At 35.1% G+C, this 14,844-nt stretch overlaps 1 protein-coding gene across 1 annotated transcript; it reads right to left on the reverse strand.

Annotated features, from left to right (window-relative positions):
• Window positions 1-296: 296 nt before the first annotated feature.
• Window positions 297-1,229, reverse strand: LOC127559729 (olfactory receptor 10J1-like). The gene has a single exon (XM_051993703.1). The coding sequence runs from the start codon at window positions 1,227-1,229 to the stop codon at window positions 297-299; it is 933 nt and encodes a 310-aa protein (XP_051849663.1).
• Window positions 1,230-14,844: the final 13,615 nt, after the last annotated feature.

Below are 14,844 nucleotides of genomic sequence, written 5' to 3' on the forward strand. Positions count from 1 at the left end.
AAAAATCCATCTAAAAACCCACAAAGAATATTCAGTGACATTATGAAAATCTGCTAACCAAAAACAGAAGACATTTATACAGTGGTCTAAAAGATAACCCTATGCCTTTGGCATATTTTCAGAGTTTAAGAAGGTGGGATAAATTTGGCAGTTTTGTCCTGCTTTTGGCTCAAGTGATATTAAATTGGACTTCCCCAAATTTCTAGCTGCCTTAATCCAGAAAACTACACAATTGTCTGTCAGCATGAGAAATCATCCAAGTCTTGGGTTAAGGTCACCCAGTCTTTACAATGACACTAAGAAAGGGGTTTCCTCCCCAGAGCTCGTTTCAGGGCATCCTTGACTTCCTTATTCCTCAGGCTGTAAACAACAGGATTTAGTAGAGGGGTGATGACGGTGTATGTCACAGAAATCAGCTGGTCTTGGTCTTTAGTATTCTCTGATTTGGGTTTGAAGTAGGCAATGGAGGCACAGCCATAGTGTATAATAACCACTGTGAGATGGGCAGCACACGTGGCAAAGGCCTTCTGTCGTCCTGCAGCTGAGGCAATCCGCAGGATGGTGGAGATGATGAGAATGTAGGTGACAAAAAGGAAAGTGGCAGGTGCAGTAATGGCTAGAAGACTGATGATCAAGGTCAGAATATCATTGATGAATGTATTCACACAAGCCAGATCTAGTACAGGCCGGACATCACAGAAAAAATGCTCAATAAGTGGATCACAGAACGGCAATCGGAAGATGGCCACAGCCTGGACAAGTGACAGAGAGAAACCTGTAATAGCAACTGAGGATGCCATCAGGGCACAGACCTTCCAGTTCATGATAACAGAGTAACGGAGCGGATTGCAGATGGCTACATATCGATCATATCCCATCACTGCTAGAAGCAGACAGTTAGTAATGGCAAAACCAAGGAAGAAGAACATCTGGGTGGCACAGCCCATGAAAGAAATGGACTGGCTAAGACCCACGAGACTAGACAGCATCCGAGGGATAATAACCAGAGAGTAGAAGGTCTCTGAAGTTGACAAGATACTCAGGAAGAGGTACATAGGAGTGTGGAGGTGACGATCAATGCGGATGATAGCCACAATGATTACATTGCCAGCTAGGGTTAAGATGTACAGGGTCAAAAACACTACAAAGAGAATAACCTGAAGTTCTTGAAAGCTTGAGAATCCCTGGAAAACAAATTCACTCACCTCTGAGTGATTCTTTGCCTTCATTAAGTGATCGTCAGGACTGAAAGATATGAAAAGTCAGTCAACATCATGGAATAACAAATACCTCCTCTTTCTTCCTCCCGTATATGCATCTTGAGTGGAGTCCTGCTTTGTACACTGAGTGGGGATAAAAGAAATGTTTCATAGATGGAAGAGACCTAATTCTAGACCGTGGGTTTCTTCACTATCTAATGGAGGAGGAGAACAAATGCACACATATACGCAAGTTAAAAAGATGCAGGAGCAGGAACAAAAGGAAATAAGCAAATGATCCAGGGGAACATAGGGACATTAGTGGTGGGAGGAAGGGTAATTCAAAGGAAGAATCAAAGTCCTAATATTCAGGGAATTTTCTTGTCAATGGCAGAGATGAGACATCCCATTAATACATAACTAGAAGTAGAGAAGTAGTGGCAAAGCATCCAAAAGCATAATATTTGAAACTCTATAGAGGGGACACTGGACTAATGAATAATAGAGGAAGTTAAGGAAAACTGGTGTGGTGAAGGGACATTTTAGTTGAATTGGTGAAATGAGCACTCAAAAATGTTACCTATGAGAAAATGATATTTTTGAGATAAAGAAGTTAAGGGAGTGTGAGCAAAATTCACATCTTTAAGCTTATGAAAGAAGAGATAATATTTGATAGATTATAAACTGCTATTTCTTTTGGAGATAAAACTAGATGATTTATAATTGAAGATTACATTTGTATATTTAAACTTTTTGAAGCATATCCATGCATCATCCCACTTAATCTTTATGAAAACTCTGTGAAACCTGGAAAGCTAAATATTTATTATACCCATTTGACAGTTGTAAAAAAAATGAGGCACAGAATGTCTAAACTCACACAGATAAGTAAATGTCTTACTTAAGCTTACACAGGTAATTTGTGACAGGGCCAAATATGGAACTAAGTTACCTCACTCTAGGTCTACTTTCTCCCAATTGTACTGAACAGAATTTTTTTAAGCCTGAAGAATTTTTCTGATACATTGCAAGCCATCAGCCTTTGGTATATATGTTGAAGTCCATTAAATATCTTTAACTACCACGTCACCAATTTCTTCAGCTCCCATGACACATTCTCTCACTCCACCCACACAAGGAGGGTCACACTTTTGATCTCATTTACATCCATGACCAAGAATTCTAAAATAATGTATCCTCCCCCTCTTCCTCTCAATTTCGCCTTCCTTGACCGATTCTTCATCTTCATTATGATCTCTAGTTTTTTCACCTTCAGTTCTTTGTCAAGATCTTGCTCTGACTTCACAAGACTCCCTTCCTAAACTTTATGACATAGTCCATCAGTTCAATCTCATACTGCTTTTGACTCTGAATCTTTTAATTTCTTGCCTATCCCATCTCAAACATGGCCAAACTACAACCCTGGAAAAAGGTTTAACAGGGAGATTTTTTTTTTTTTAATTGGGGGCAATCTGACAGAAGAGACCTGAAAGAATTAGGAATAAGGAGACAAGAAATACGATTGTCTTGTTGAAAAGTATGTCTTCATGAGAGACCGGAGTAAATAAGAGAGAGAGAAGGGGAGCAAAGGGAGCTCCTGGTGAATGGCCTTCATTTTCTCTATAAAATATGCCACAAGATCATCGGTTGAAAGAATGGGGGAGAAACCCTGTAGAAAACTCCAGGAGAGCAATATAATGATCCAATACTACTCTGAGGGACTTACAATGAAAAATGCTATCCACACTCAAAGAAAGAACTGATTGAATCTGAAAACAGATGGAGATATATTCTTTTTTAAATTTTATTTTTCTCTGGTTTAGGGGAGATCTATATTTTCTATAGCAACATGACTTATGTAAATGTCTTGCATAACTTCACATGTTCCTTCTTAATGGGTGAGGAGGAAGGAGAGAATCTGGAACTCAAAGTTTAAAAACAAATGTAAAAATTGTTTTACATGCAACTGGGGAAAATAAAAATTTTAGATTAAAAAAAAGTAACTGGAAGAAAGAAACTTTGGACTGAGGTGGTTAAGGAAAGTTTCATGGAGGAGTGTGGGTTCAGCTGGGTTTTAGGGAAGTGACGAGATTTAGAAAAACAGAACAGAGAGGGAGAATATCTGCATAAACATGAAAGCCTAGAAGTTCATATGGCTTCAATGAACAATGAGCAAACACTATGGAGGCAGTAGTTTACACCTATGTAAATAATCTTATTCCTGAGATGCATTTAGTCAAGAAATTTTTAGGATTTTAAATTTAATTTAATTTGATTTTAATTTTAAAAAGAAAGCATAGGAAATGAATGACAAGCTTCATACAGTGTTAACTCTTTCCTAACTACCTACAAACATGACACATTCCCCTTATTTTAACCCCATCCTCAATGCCCAATTCTTTAGTAGTTGTTAGTCAACCACAAGCATTTATTAAATAATAATTATGTTTCAATCATTATGTTAAGCTTGGGGGATTCAGAGAGAGACAAAAAAAGTCCCTGCCTTAAAAACCTCATTTTTGAATAGGGAAATCAACAGAAAAAAGTGATACTTATAAAATATATTGAGTAAAAATGGAGCTTTAGGGGGAAAACACCAGCTGTGGGTGGTGAGGGAGGATGGGGGAAGACTAGGAAAGATCTTTTAACAGAAAATGTTATTTGAACAGAGTCTTGAATGAAGTTCAGGGCAGAGATGAGGAGGGAAAGCATTCTAGGGATGAGGTACCAGTAAAAGAGTACAAAGTTCAAGGAGTAATAAGAACACCTTGTTAGCTGATGTTTCTATGATGTTGATATATTGATTAACTATAGACTATGTTGAAGGGAATAAAAGGAACCAGATTGTAAAGAATTTTAAAGGTAAACAGAGAATTTTATGTTTGATATTGGACGTGAAAGAGAGTCATTGGAGTCTATTGAAAATTGGGAGTTGGTGGGCAGCAAATGACATGGTCAGATCTAGACTTTAAGAAAAATCCTTTGGCTGTTAAATGAAGGATAGATTAAACTGGGGAGAAATTAAAGCAGGGACACCAATCAAAAAACATTTACAATAATCTTAAGGGCAAGATTTTAAAATTTTGCACTAGGGGTAGCTATGTGAATAGGAAAAAGAGGACATATTCAAGAGATACAAAGGGAGAAAGTTGTAAAGATAGAAACAATGGAAAGGATACTGGGAAGGAAACAAATATTTTTAAGAACCTACTATGTACCAGACACTGTGCTGTTTTTTAAATATTAAACTCATTTGATTCTCACAATAAGGGAAGTGTTAATTATGGTAACAGATTTTGATATATATGGTGAATGACAGTGAGAAGTTAAGGATGACAACAAGGTTTGAGTATCTGGGAGACTGGGAGGATCATGATATTCTGAACAGTAATAGAAAAGTTTGCAAGTGGGAAAGATTTTAAGAAAAAGACGATCAGTTCTATTTTGAGATGTCTAATGTAGTACATTGAGTTCAAGATGTCCAAAAAAAAAATTGGTAATACCAGAATGAAGCTCAGGATAGATCAAGGTTGGACATATACATATACATGTATTTATATGCATGCAAACAAAATAAATACATGCATAGAGATGCACATTTATATCTGTCTACATATTTATTTATCTACAAATCATTTACATAGAAATCTTATCTCTCCTCCCCTTCATAATCATACTCCTAGGAAAAGTGCTTTAAATTCCTTATTACCACTTGCTTTCCTCAAACTCATTTCTCAATGCTTTGCAATATGGCTTTTAATTTCATCATTTAGCTAGCATAGCTCTTCAAAATTACTAAAGCTATTTTAATTGCCAAATTTAGTAGCATTTTCTCCCTTTTTGTTCTCTGCAACATTTGACTCTGTTGACTATTCACTCCTGAACTCTTGTCATAAGTACATTTTATGACATTGTTCTTTTTTGATTCTCCTTCAGAAAAGTATCTGACTGCTTCTTCTAGATTTTTTCTGTTGAATCTTCTTCTATAGCTTGTCTTCTAATTGCAAGTGTACACTAAAGATATATTTTGAACCTTTTTTTTGCTCTTCTCTGTCTATCTCTATCTCTGTCTGTTCTTTTCTCCTCTTTTTTTCTCTACTTTTTCCTTGCTTCTTCTTCTCCACCTCTTCCTTTTCTCTCTGTTTGTCTTTCTGTCTGTCTTTGTCTCTGTCTCTCCTCATCAACTCCCATGGTTTTCATTATCTCTATGCAAAATGACTCCCATATTTATATATCTAGCTCTGGTCTCTTTTGAAGTCCAGTAGTGCATCACCAACTTGGAATTTCCATAAATATCTCAAACTCAACATGTATTAAAAAGAATTCATTACCATTCCTTCCAACCTACTATCCACACCTGCCTTTTTCTTAAATTCCCTCTTTCTGTTGAGGGCAATACCAACCTTATAATCATCCAGCTATGAATTCCCAAATTATCCTCAACTCACTCTGACTTACTACAAATATCTTTCCAATTTCCAAATCTGATTGATTCTTCCTCACATCTTTTACAAATATGCTTTTATTTCTCTACTCTCATATCCACACCTTCAGGTGTACTATTCTAGCAACCTTTGAATTGATCTCCTTTTTTCAAGTCTCTTCCTTCAAAGGCATACCATTGCCTCTAAGATCAAATACAATATCTCTGTTTACCATTCAAAGCCTTTTAAAACCTAGCTTCAACCAACATTGTCAAACTTATTATATATTAAATCTCTTTATATATTAATTGGTTTAGCCAAAATGTATGTTATGCTGCTTCTCACAAATGATACACCATCTTCTCTCTCTTTGTCCTTGTCCAGGTTAATAAATATTTATTTGAGGGAGATGACATGCAAATAACTATATACTATCATACTACATTCAGGTTGAAATCTGAAAGTCCCTTCAGAGGGAAGGCACTTGAATTAAGAATTAGGAATTTGAAGGAAATTGAAGAAACAAAGAGATACAGATGAGGAGGGAGAGCATTCCATGAATGAGGGATAGCCAGGGGAACTGACCAAAGTCAGTTTTATTCTAGGAAGAATGAAGATGCCAAAGTTACTGGGTCAAGCGGTAAGTGAGGTACAATGGGAAACAGGGAGTATAAGGCATAAGAAGATTTGTCTAGGAGGAACAGGCAGTTTGTGAAGGACTTTGGACAGTAAGTAGAGTGTTTACATTTGATGTGGATATGATAGGGAACTACTGGAGTTTCGGCTGTGTGTGTGTGTGTAAAAACTCTACTTTTTATAAAGATCACGTGATAGCTCAGTGGAGGATAGACTGGAGTGAAGAGAAGACAGACCAAATGGCAAAGGTCCAGGCATGAGGTAATGATGGCAAAAGAATGTGTACTATTTGAAGAAAGAAACTATTACAGTTTCATCTTTGTAGCTCCAATGCTTACTGAAGCATTTGGCATATAAATTCTTAATAAATTCTTATTGATTGATGGGCTGACTTTGTAAGGAACTGATAAAAAGGAGTTTGCTTAGAAATCTCTGCTCACTAGGATATCTGAATTTTCCAGTATGATCATCATCATGACCATTGCTCCATCTTCTTCCCACCAATCCTCCTTTCCTTTCCTTTTCCATCTCCTCCCTCCCCTTTCCTTTTTTTTCTCTTCCACTTTCCTCCTCTTGCTTTTCTTTTTCTCTTTTCTTTTTTTCTCTTCTATCGTCTTCTTTCTTTGGGCAGTTTAGTGAATAGTGCCCTGGGCTTGGAGATAGGAAGACCTGAGTTCAAATATAGTTTAGGGTATTTACTAGTTGTGTGACCCTGAGCAAGTTCCTTAACTACTGTTTGTTTCAGTTTCCCCATGTGTAAAATGGGGAGAATATCAGTGTCTTTCTTGCAAGGTTACTGTGAAAATAAAATGAAGTAATATTTTTAAAGCATTCAGCATAGTTCCTGGCACATAGTAGACACTAAATAAAAGCTTTTCCTTCCTCATAACAACTTTTTAGAGTTGTTTGTAAAATAGAGCTGAAGGGTATGGTGAAAAGAGTATGTAACATGACGTCTGAAGAGATCTTGCTTCACATTGTGCTTCCAATTCTTTCCTGCCTCTGTGACCATCAGTAAATGATTTAACCTCTCTGAGCTTCAGTTTCCTTATTTATAAAGTGAAAATAATAATAATCCTTATAGTAACTTTGCTTTTGTATGCAAAAGCTTACTACAAAGGCTTATTAACATAAATTTCTATATGTGTCAAATATAACTATTTCCCCATTTACAGATAAGTAAACTGAGACAGAGAGGTTTTAATTACTTTTATCTTGTCTAAGGCTACACAACTAATAAATATTACTTTCAGCTCATCTCCTATAACCATTCAATAATCTTACAACTTATATACTATTAGCTCCCACCCAGACTCTTAACCCTGGTTGAACATAATAAAAATAAAAATAATATTAATGAGAAATTCTGAGTCATAATGTATTGCTTTCATGCTCTGAGAAGTTTATAAAACTATCAGACCCAACTCCTTTAATTTACATTTAACGAAACCAAGACCCAGCAAAGTGAAGTGACTTTTTTATGATCACACTGAGCCTTGTAATGCCCCTGCCCTTGATATTAATGTAAAGACACAGTGTCTAACCAAGGTCCTAGAGGCTCTAGTGTCAGATTATATTGATGGATAAAGGGCCAACTTGCTTTTCCTCTCATCAATATATCCCCAATTTCTAATCATGTCAAAGAAAACTATAATAAGCACAGTAAGCTTGTTTCTTTAGATCTCACAATATTCACAAATGAAACCATGAAACACTTATGGACATGAAAATCAGAATGCTGTCTAAACTCTGTAATTCATAGTTTGGAAGGGGGGGTGCGGTTTAGAAAACCTAAAGTGGATTTAATTCTCATCTATTTCCATCAATAATCACTTACTTTTTACTAACCTTAAGGAGTGATTATGAGAAAGGAAGTCTCCTATGCAATGGCTGGACCTATGCAAAGTAAATGAGCAAGAAGAGAATCTTGAGATTATAAGAGGAAATGAAACAGTCAAAATAAGGACATTCCAGCTCTCTATGTGTGACAAAAGAGACTTGTGGCCATCTGTGCCTGAGAAACTGAGGAGATACTTCAGGAGTGGATGGGGTCTTTTAAAGCATCCCTTCCCAATTGTTTTATCTTTTTGGCTCCCAGAAGGGAATGATCTGTCTGACTCAGGCCTCCAGGGAGTTTGCTCTGAGATAGATTCAGGGATATATAGATACAGTTGAAAACAGAGACTGAGTTCTTATCTCAGGAGGCCTCATTAGGGATGAATGCCTTTGGGAAAGTAGAACTATTTGCACTTCATTACTGACCAGCAGGGATAACTTATGCTTTAGAATTTAACCCCACTATGAAAAATTTCTTTAAAAAAGCCATGAGTGAGGGAGAAACAGAAAAGTTGAATAGCAAAACCACCGAATTTTAGCCCATAGGAATTAATTCCTTGACTTTACCAGTCTATGCCTCAACAGAAAAAAAAAAAAAATCTGGTCCTTCCCTCTTCCAGTTCTAGCCAGTGACCAATTCCTATGTGTCTTCATGAACATATCTTTAGTTTGATACTCCCATATATTAAAACTCGTGTTATTTGTACATGGAGTGCAACAAGTTCCCAATCCCCTGCCATAGTTTTGTCTTGGTTCAGGTGTCAAGCAGCACTGAAGAAAGATGAGACTTGGGAAATTTCACTCCTGATCCCATGTTAGAGAATGGTCATTAGTCTTAGCTTGTTGCCATATCAACATCAAAACAGCTCAAGGAAAATGAGACCAAAATAGTATTTCAGAGGAAATCTATTGGTTGCTGTACCCAAATCTGTAACACTGGATAATCTAATGGATTTGAGGTATTTCATTATCCTAAAATCAATGAAATCTAGACATCACACATCCATCAATACTCTCGTTGGGCTATCACTCCTGTCTTTTAAAGCCTATGGAATATATTTCCTAGATCAATGAAATTCTGAAAGCATAAGAAATGTCCAGGAAAGCAGATCTCATAATTTCCAGTTGATGTATCTTTTCTAGGATTGCTTTTCACACTCTCAGTCCTCCTGGAAGACTAGGTCTTCAGAAAATGGCTGGGATTTACTACACTTAGTGTTCTATGGAATAATCATGAAGAAAAAAATTTTTTTAATATTTTCCCCCAAAGTGCTTCCATTGATCATATACAGAGTTAATTAGCTTTTAGAAATGGTATTTACAAAACAGATACAGTAAGAACAATTGTTACAGAACTATCCCTCTTAACTCAGAGTCATGTTCTTGCTTTTTGTATATACAGAGTCCTTTGAGAGAATATATTCAAATTAAGATGTCTATGAGGCAAACTCACAGAGCTTAACTCTGGAAGTCTTTTTATCCCTTCCTGAATTCTTATGAAGTTATTTTTGGAATAGCTGAGTTTAGAGGGGCCCCAACCTTGTAGACATCTGAACTTCCCTTTCTGTGGTATATCAATTTACCCCAGTGCATGTCTTTCAGTTTCTAATACAAATGCTGCTTTCAACTGCAATTACTCTGTGAACTCTGCTTAGATATGATCTATTGGTTTAGATCTCCCTCTTCTCCCTATCTCTCTTTCTCTTCCTCTTCCTCTTTCTCTCTTTCTTCTTCCCTCCCTTTCTCCTTCCCCCTCTCTCTCCTTCCCTCTCTCTCTCCTTCTCTCTCTCTCTCCTTCCCTCCCTCTCTCCTTCCCCCCCTCTCTCTTTCCCTCCCTCTCTCTGTCTGTCTCTCTCTCTCACTCTTCCCTCCCCAAATTTCTTTAGTCTTGCTTTTTTTCCTTTTCAGCAAACATTAAAATAAAAAAAAAAAAAACCCTCCACTTTCAACAAGTTTTTTTTTTTTTTTTTTTTTGTTTTTTTTTGTTTCTCTGTCTCTATGACCTTTGAAGATGAAGACATTAGGGTACTAAAAAGGCATTTGTTTATTTTATTGTTTTCTCAGAATGTGAAATGACATTGTCATATAATACCTTCAAAAATTAAATGTATTTCTATTTTAAGTAGAAATTTATTGATATTTTGTTTTTGCTTTACCAGAATTTTCCTCTAGATAATTTCTCCTAACCCATTCCCAGAGAAACACCCCTCATAAGAAATTTATATATATATATATGTGTGTGTGTGTGTGTCTGTATACACACACACACACACACACACACACACACACATATCTATATGAGAGATAGAAGAAAAAAAAAAAACACAGCAACACCAAAGAATGCACTAAAAAAAAATAGGCCATTACATGTAATCTTCTATACTTATGCATCTTCCATTTTTGCAAAGTAATGGATTGTTATGTTTTTTTTTTTTTTCCACATCTTTTCTTTAGGGCTAAGTTTCTTTCCTATGATTTTGAAACATTAATTTTTTATGGTTTTGTCATTATTGCTTTTTCCATTTATATTATTGCAGTTATTGTAGATATATTTCCCCTAACTGATTATTTCACTTTGCATCAGTTCATGTAAGAATTCTATATTTCTAATTTCCTTTGTTATGATGATGATGATACCTAGCATTTTATAGTATTTCAAGTTTTTCAAAGATATTTACAAACATTATTTCATTTCATCCTTACAGTAATCCTGAAAATTCAATGCTCCAACTTGAGCAGCTAGGTGCTATAGTAAATAGAGTGGTGGGCCTAGAGTCAGGAAGACCTATCAACAATAAATCTGGTCTCAGATACTTATTAATTAGCTCTGACTTTGGGCAAATTATTTAGCTTTAATCTCTGCTTCAGGTTTTTTTTTTGTTTGTTCTGCTTTTTCATTTTAAAATTAGAGATAATAATGGCATCAACTTCATGGGATTACTGTGTAGCTCAAATGACACAATAACATAGTAAATGTAATATAAATGTTGCTATCCACTGAACCACCTAGAACAATAGTTATATTACAGTACATTCATGTATCACATTTTTTCTTTTTAATCATTTCCCAATTGAGAAGCATCTACTTTGTTAGCACTTTTTTTGCTACCCCCAAAACAACAATAACTAAATGCAAAGATAGATTTATTTATGTAGTGGGAGCCTTTCTTTTTGTCAGTAACCTAGGTTAACCTGCTTGAGCCTTGAGCTGATCTGCTTACATCATATATGAAACAAGAGAACCAAACTACAAATGTGAATTCTATAACTCAGATCTCAGACCATACTGGGTGGACATTTGTTTCCCATAATAAACTTGGTTTAGTTTGCTAAGAAAGACTTTCTAGTTTCTTCTCTCTCCTCCTTCCTTGCCTTCTTCCCTTGGCTTCCTTCCTTCCTTCTTTCCTTCCTTCCTTCCTTCCTTCTTTCCTGCCTTCCTTTTCCTTTCTTCTTTCCTTTCTTTTTTGACACTTATCTGTTCCATTGATCTATTTCTATATTTTGAAATAAAACAAAGTTAAAATTTCTACGGCTGTATAAATTTGTTTTTTGCCAAGGCAGTTGGGGTTAAATGAAGTGCCTAGACTCACACAATTAGTAAGTGTTAAGTGTCTGAGGCCAAATTTGAACTTAGGGTCCTCCTGATTTCAGGGTCAGTGCTCTATCCATTGTGCCATCTAGCTGCCCCCAGTTGTATAAATAACTATATATGATAGTTTTAGTTCAAGAACTGCTTTCTCCCTTCATTTTTCTCTTTTTCATTATTTCTTTTGAAATAAAATTTTAATTATTCTATTTTACTCAACAAGCTTTTTTTTTGAAAGTTTAATTGGTATAAATTTAACTATATGAAATTATATCATTATTTTTATTATATTGGCATAGTCCAGCAATGATCATTAATTATTCCTACAGCTATATAAGTTGTTTTTTATTTCTTTAAGGAAAATTTTCTATAGATTTAAATTTATTGAATGGGCTTTGGTATTTTGCATTCATTTTGAATGGGATTTCTCTATCTAGTTACACTTCTTGGATTTGACTGAAATTATAAAAAATGTTATTGATTTTTGTCTATTTTGTAACTTGAAACTTTGCTAAAGCAATAATTATCTCAAATAGTTTCTTTGTTAATTTGTTGGAATTTCCTAAATGAACTATCAACAAATGGAAGGATAGTTGTCCCTGTCTCTTTTTTGTCTTTAATTTCTTTCTCTCGTTTTAATACTATTCTTAACACTTAATACTTTTTTTTGTCTTAATGCTATTTCAAATATTTCTAGAATGATATAAAATAATAACAGGAAGAGTATATTTATTCTTTTGTTTAATGACAAAACTTCTAGTGCTTTCTATTCCGTATGATGTTTGCTTTTGCTTTTAGATAGATACATTATTGTATTGAAAAAAAGATCCCTTTATGATCATAGTTTGTAGGGCTTTGAATAAACAAGTTGTTCTTTGTCAAAGGTTGTTTTTCAATTGATACAATAATTTAGTTTTTTATCATTTAGTTGTAAATGTTATCATATTTGTTATTTACCCAATGTTGAATCCTCCTTTCATTCCTGCTATAAATTCAGCTTGGTCTTAATGAATAATTTATTGGATAAATTGCTGTAGGCTTTTTTTTCATTTTATTTAAAAATTTTAAATCAATATTCATTATTGCTATTAACACATGGGTTTCTTTTTGAGTTTTATCATATCCTGTTTTAGGTACTAGGACTATATTGTCTGAATAAGGGGGATTAATAAAGTGCTTTGTTATATTTTGAGAATAATATCTGTATCATTAATATTCATTGTTCTTTGAAAGTTTGATAGAATTTTTCTATCACCAGTTACAGATAGAGTGTTTAGAACTTGGAGTCAGGAAGAATATATGTCCTTAACAGGTAGAAAGGCTGTGAAATGACTAGAAAGCTGAACCTGGAATCAGAAAGACTCATCTTCTTGAGTATAAATCTGACCTCACATATTAAATAGCTGCATGGCCCTAGGTAAGTCACTCAATTCTGTTTGCCTCAGTTTTCTCTTTGTAAAATAAGCTAGAGAAGGAATTGACAAACCACTATAATACCTTTGCTAAGAAAGGCCTAAATGGGGTGACTAAGAGAAAGAAAGGAAGAACAAAAGACAGAGAGAGACAGACAGACAGAGAGAAAGACAGATAGGGACACAGAGAGAAAACAAACACAAAGCTAAAGAACACTGTGATGTCTTGGAATTGGGTTGATTGGAAGAGATTAAAGACTTAAGTGATCTTCCTGTCATGCAATGTTCATTAAACTGTTTAAGGTAAAAGAGCAGAAGAGATATCAATTGAAGGAGACATTTGTTTCTTTCAAACTACTTTTATATATGCTTAAACCACAATTATCCACACACATGGTATCTAATGTGAGAGAGAGGCTAATCTTGTTATTTTTAGTTCTAATCTTACCACTTGATATTAGGTACCACAATGGAAGAATATAAATACATTAGAACAAGTCCAGAGGATCATAAATACATTGGTGATATCACCAGAGATAGCTTGAATCCTAGAATCTAAGAGTTGGAAAAGACTTTGGAGAACATTCCAACCCAGAAATTCCTTCTACATTACCTCCAACAAATGAGCATCTAAGATCTTTTTTTGAAAACCTCACATGTATGACAACTTAATACTATTTAGGAGCTCTCAATCTACTTTTGTATAACTCTTGAGTATTTGGAAGATTTTCTTCTGATTGCCTCAAGTTTCTCTCCATTCCAATCTAATCTCCTCCACTCAGATTTCAATGCTTTCTAAAAACATAAGCTTGTTAATGTCATACCACTACTTTCTCCCCAATTAGGTATTCTGGTGTTATTATAATCAGTGTTTTTTTCATTATTTCAGGATCCTAGTGAAGTTGAACATTTTTCCAGCTCTGGTTTATTATTCTCTTCCTTCCTAGTGTGTACACTATATATTAATTTCCTTTGACTAATTCCTTAGGAGAATCTAGGTTTTAACCTTAAAATTTTTCATCAGTTCTTCCTGTATTTGGGCTAGGAAGCCACATTGAGAAGAGTCATGGAAGATGAAAAGTTATAAATGATTGAAGTGAAGGTATGATGATTCTGACTACAACAGAGAATACAGAGGGAGAATTAAATACTTATCTTAAAAGTCTTTGTGTTGGACACATAGTAGTCACTTATAAATTGCTATTAATATATTAATTGATAATTCTACTTCTGGGTGCCAGGTGTAGTCAGAAGACCTTTGTACTTGGCCCCACTTTCTCCCTATTCCATTTTTCAACCGAAATAGCAGACAGTCAGGAGATCATTGTCAGAGCTAGCTCAGTATTTGGGAGGCTCTGAAGGAAAGTGTGGAAGAGAAGAGGTATTTTCTTGTTTTTTTTCTGTCCATCAAATTGTATATCTACAGAGCGGTTGTGCTGACCCTCATTGATGTATACCTGTGAAACCCAAACAATCTTCCAGTGCCATACCATAATACTGAATAGCTTCCATTTGAATTGGTCTTGGGAACATGCTGAAGATCATCTGACAAGAAAAGGTCATGGACACTGAGATCCTTTCTCAAGCTGAAATGCCAAGCATTCACACTCTACTGAAGAGAACATAAGTCTACTGGGCTATGTTATTTAAATGCCAAATGTATGTTTGCCTAAGAGACTATTTTAAGGCTAACTCACATGAGGCAAATGCTCACATTCAAGTCAGAAGAAACAATACAAGGATGCTCTTAA

This window comes from Antechinus flavipes, chromosome 4, assembly GCF_016432865.1.
Source record: "Antechinus flavipes isolate AdamAnt ecotype Samford, QLD, Australia chromosome 4, AdamAnt_v2, whole genome shotgun sequence".
Classification (NCBI taxonomy): domain Eukaryota; kingdom Metazoa; phylum Chordata; class Mammalia; order Dasyuromorphia; family Dasyuridae; genus Antechinus; species Antechinus flavipes.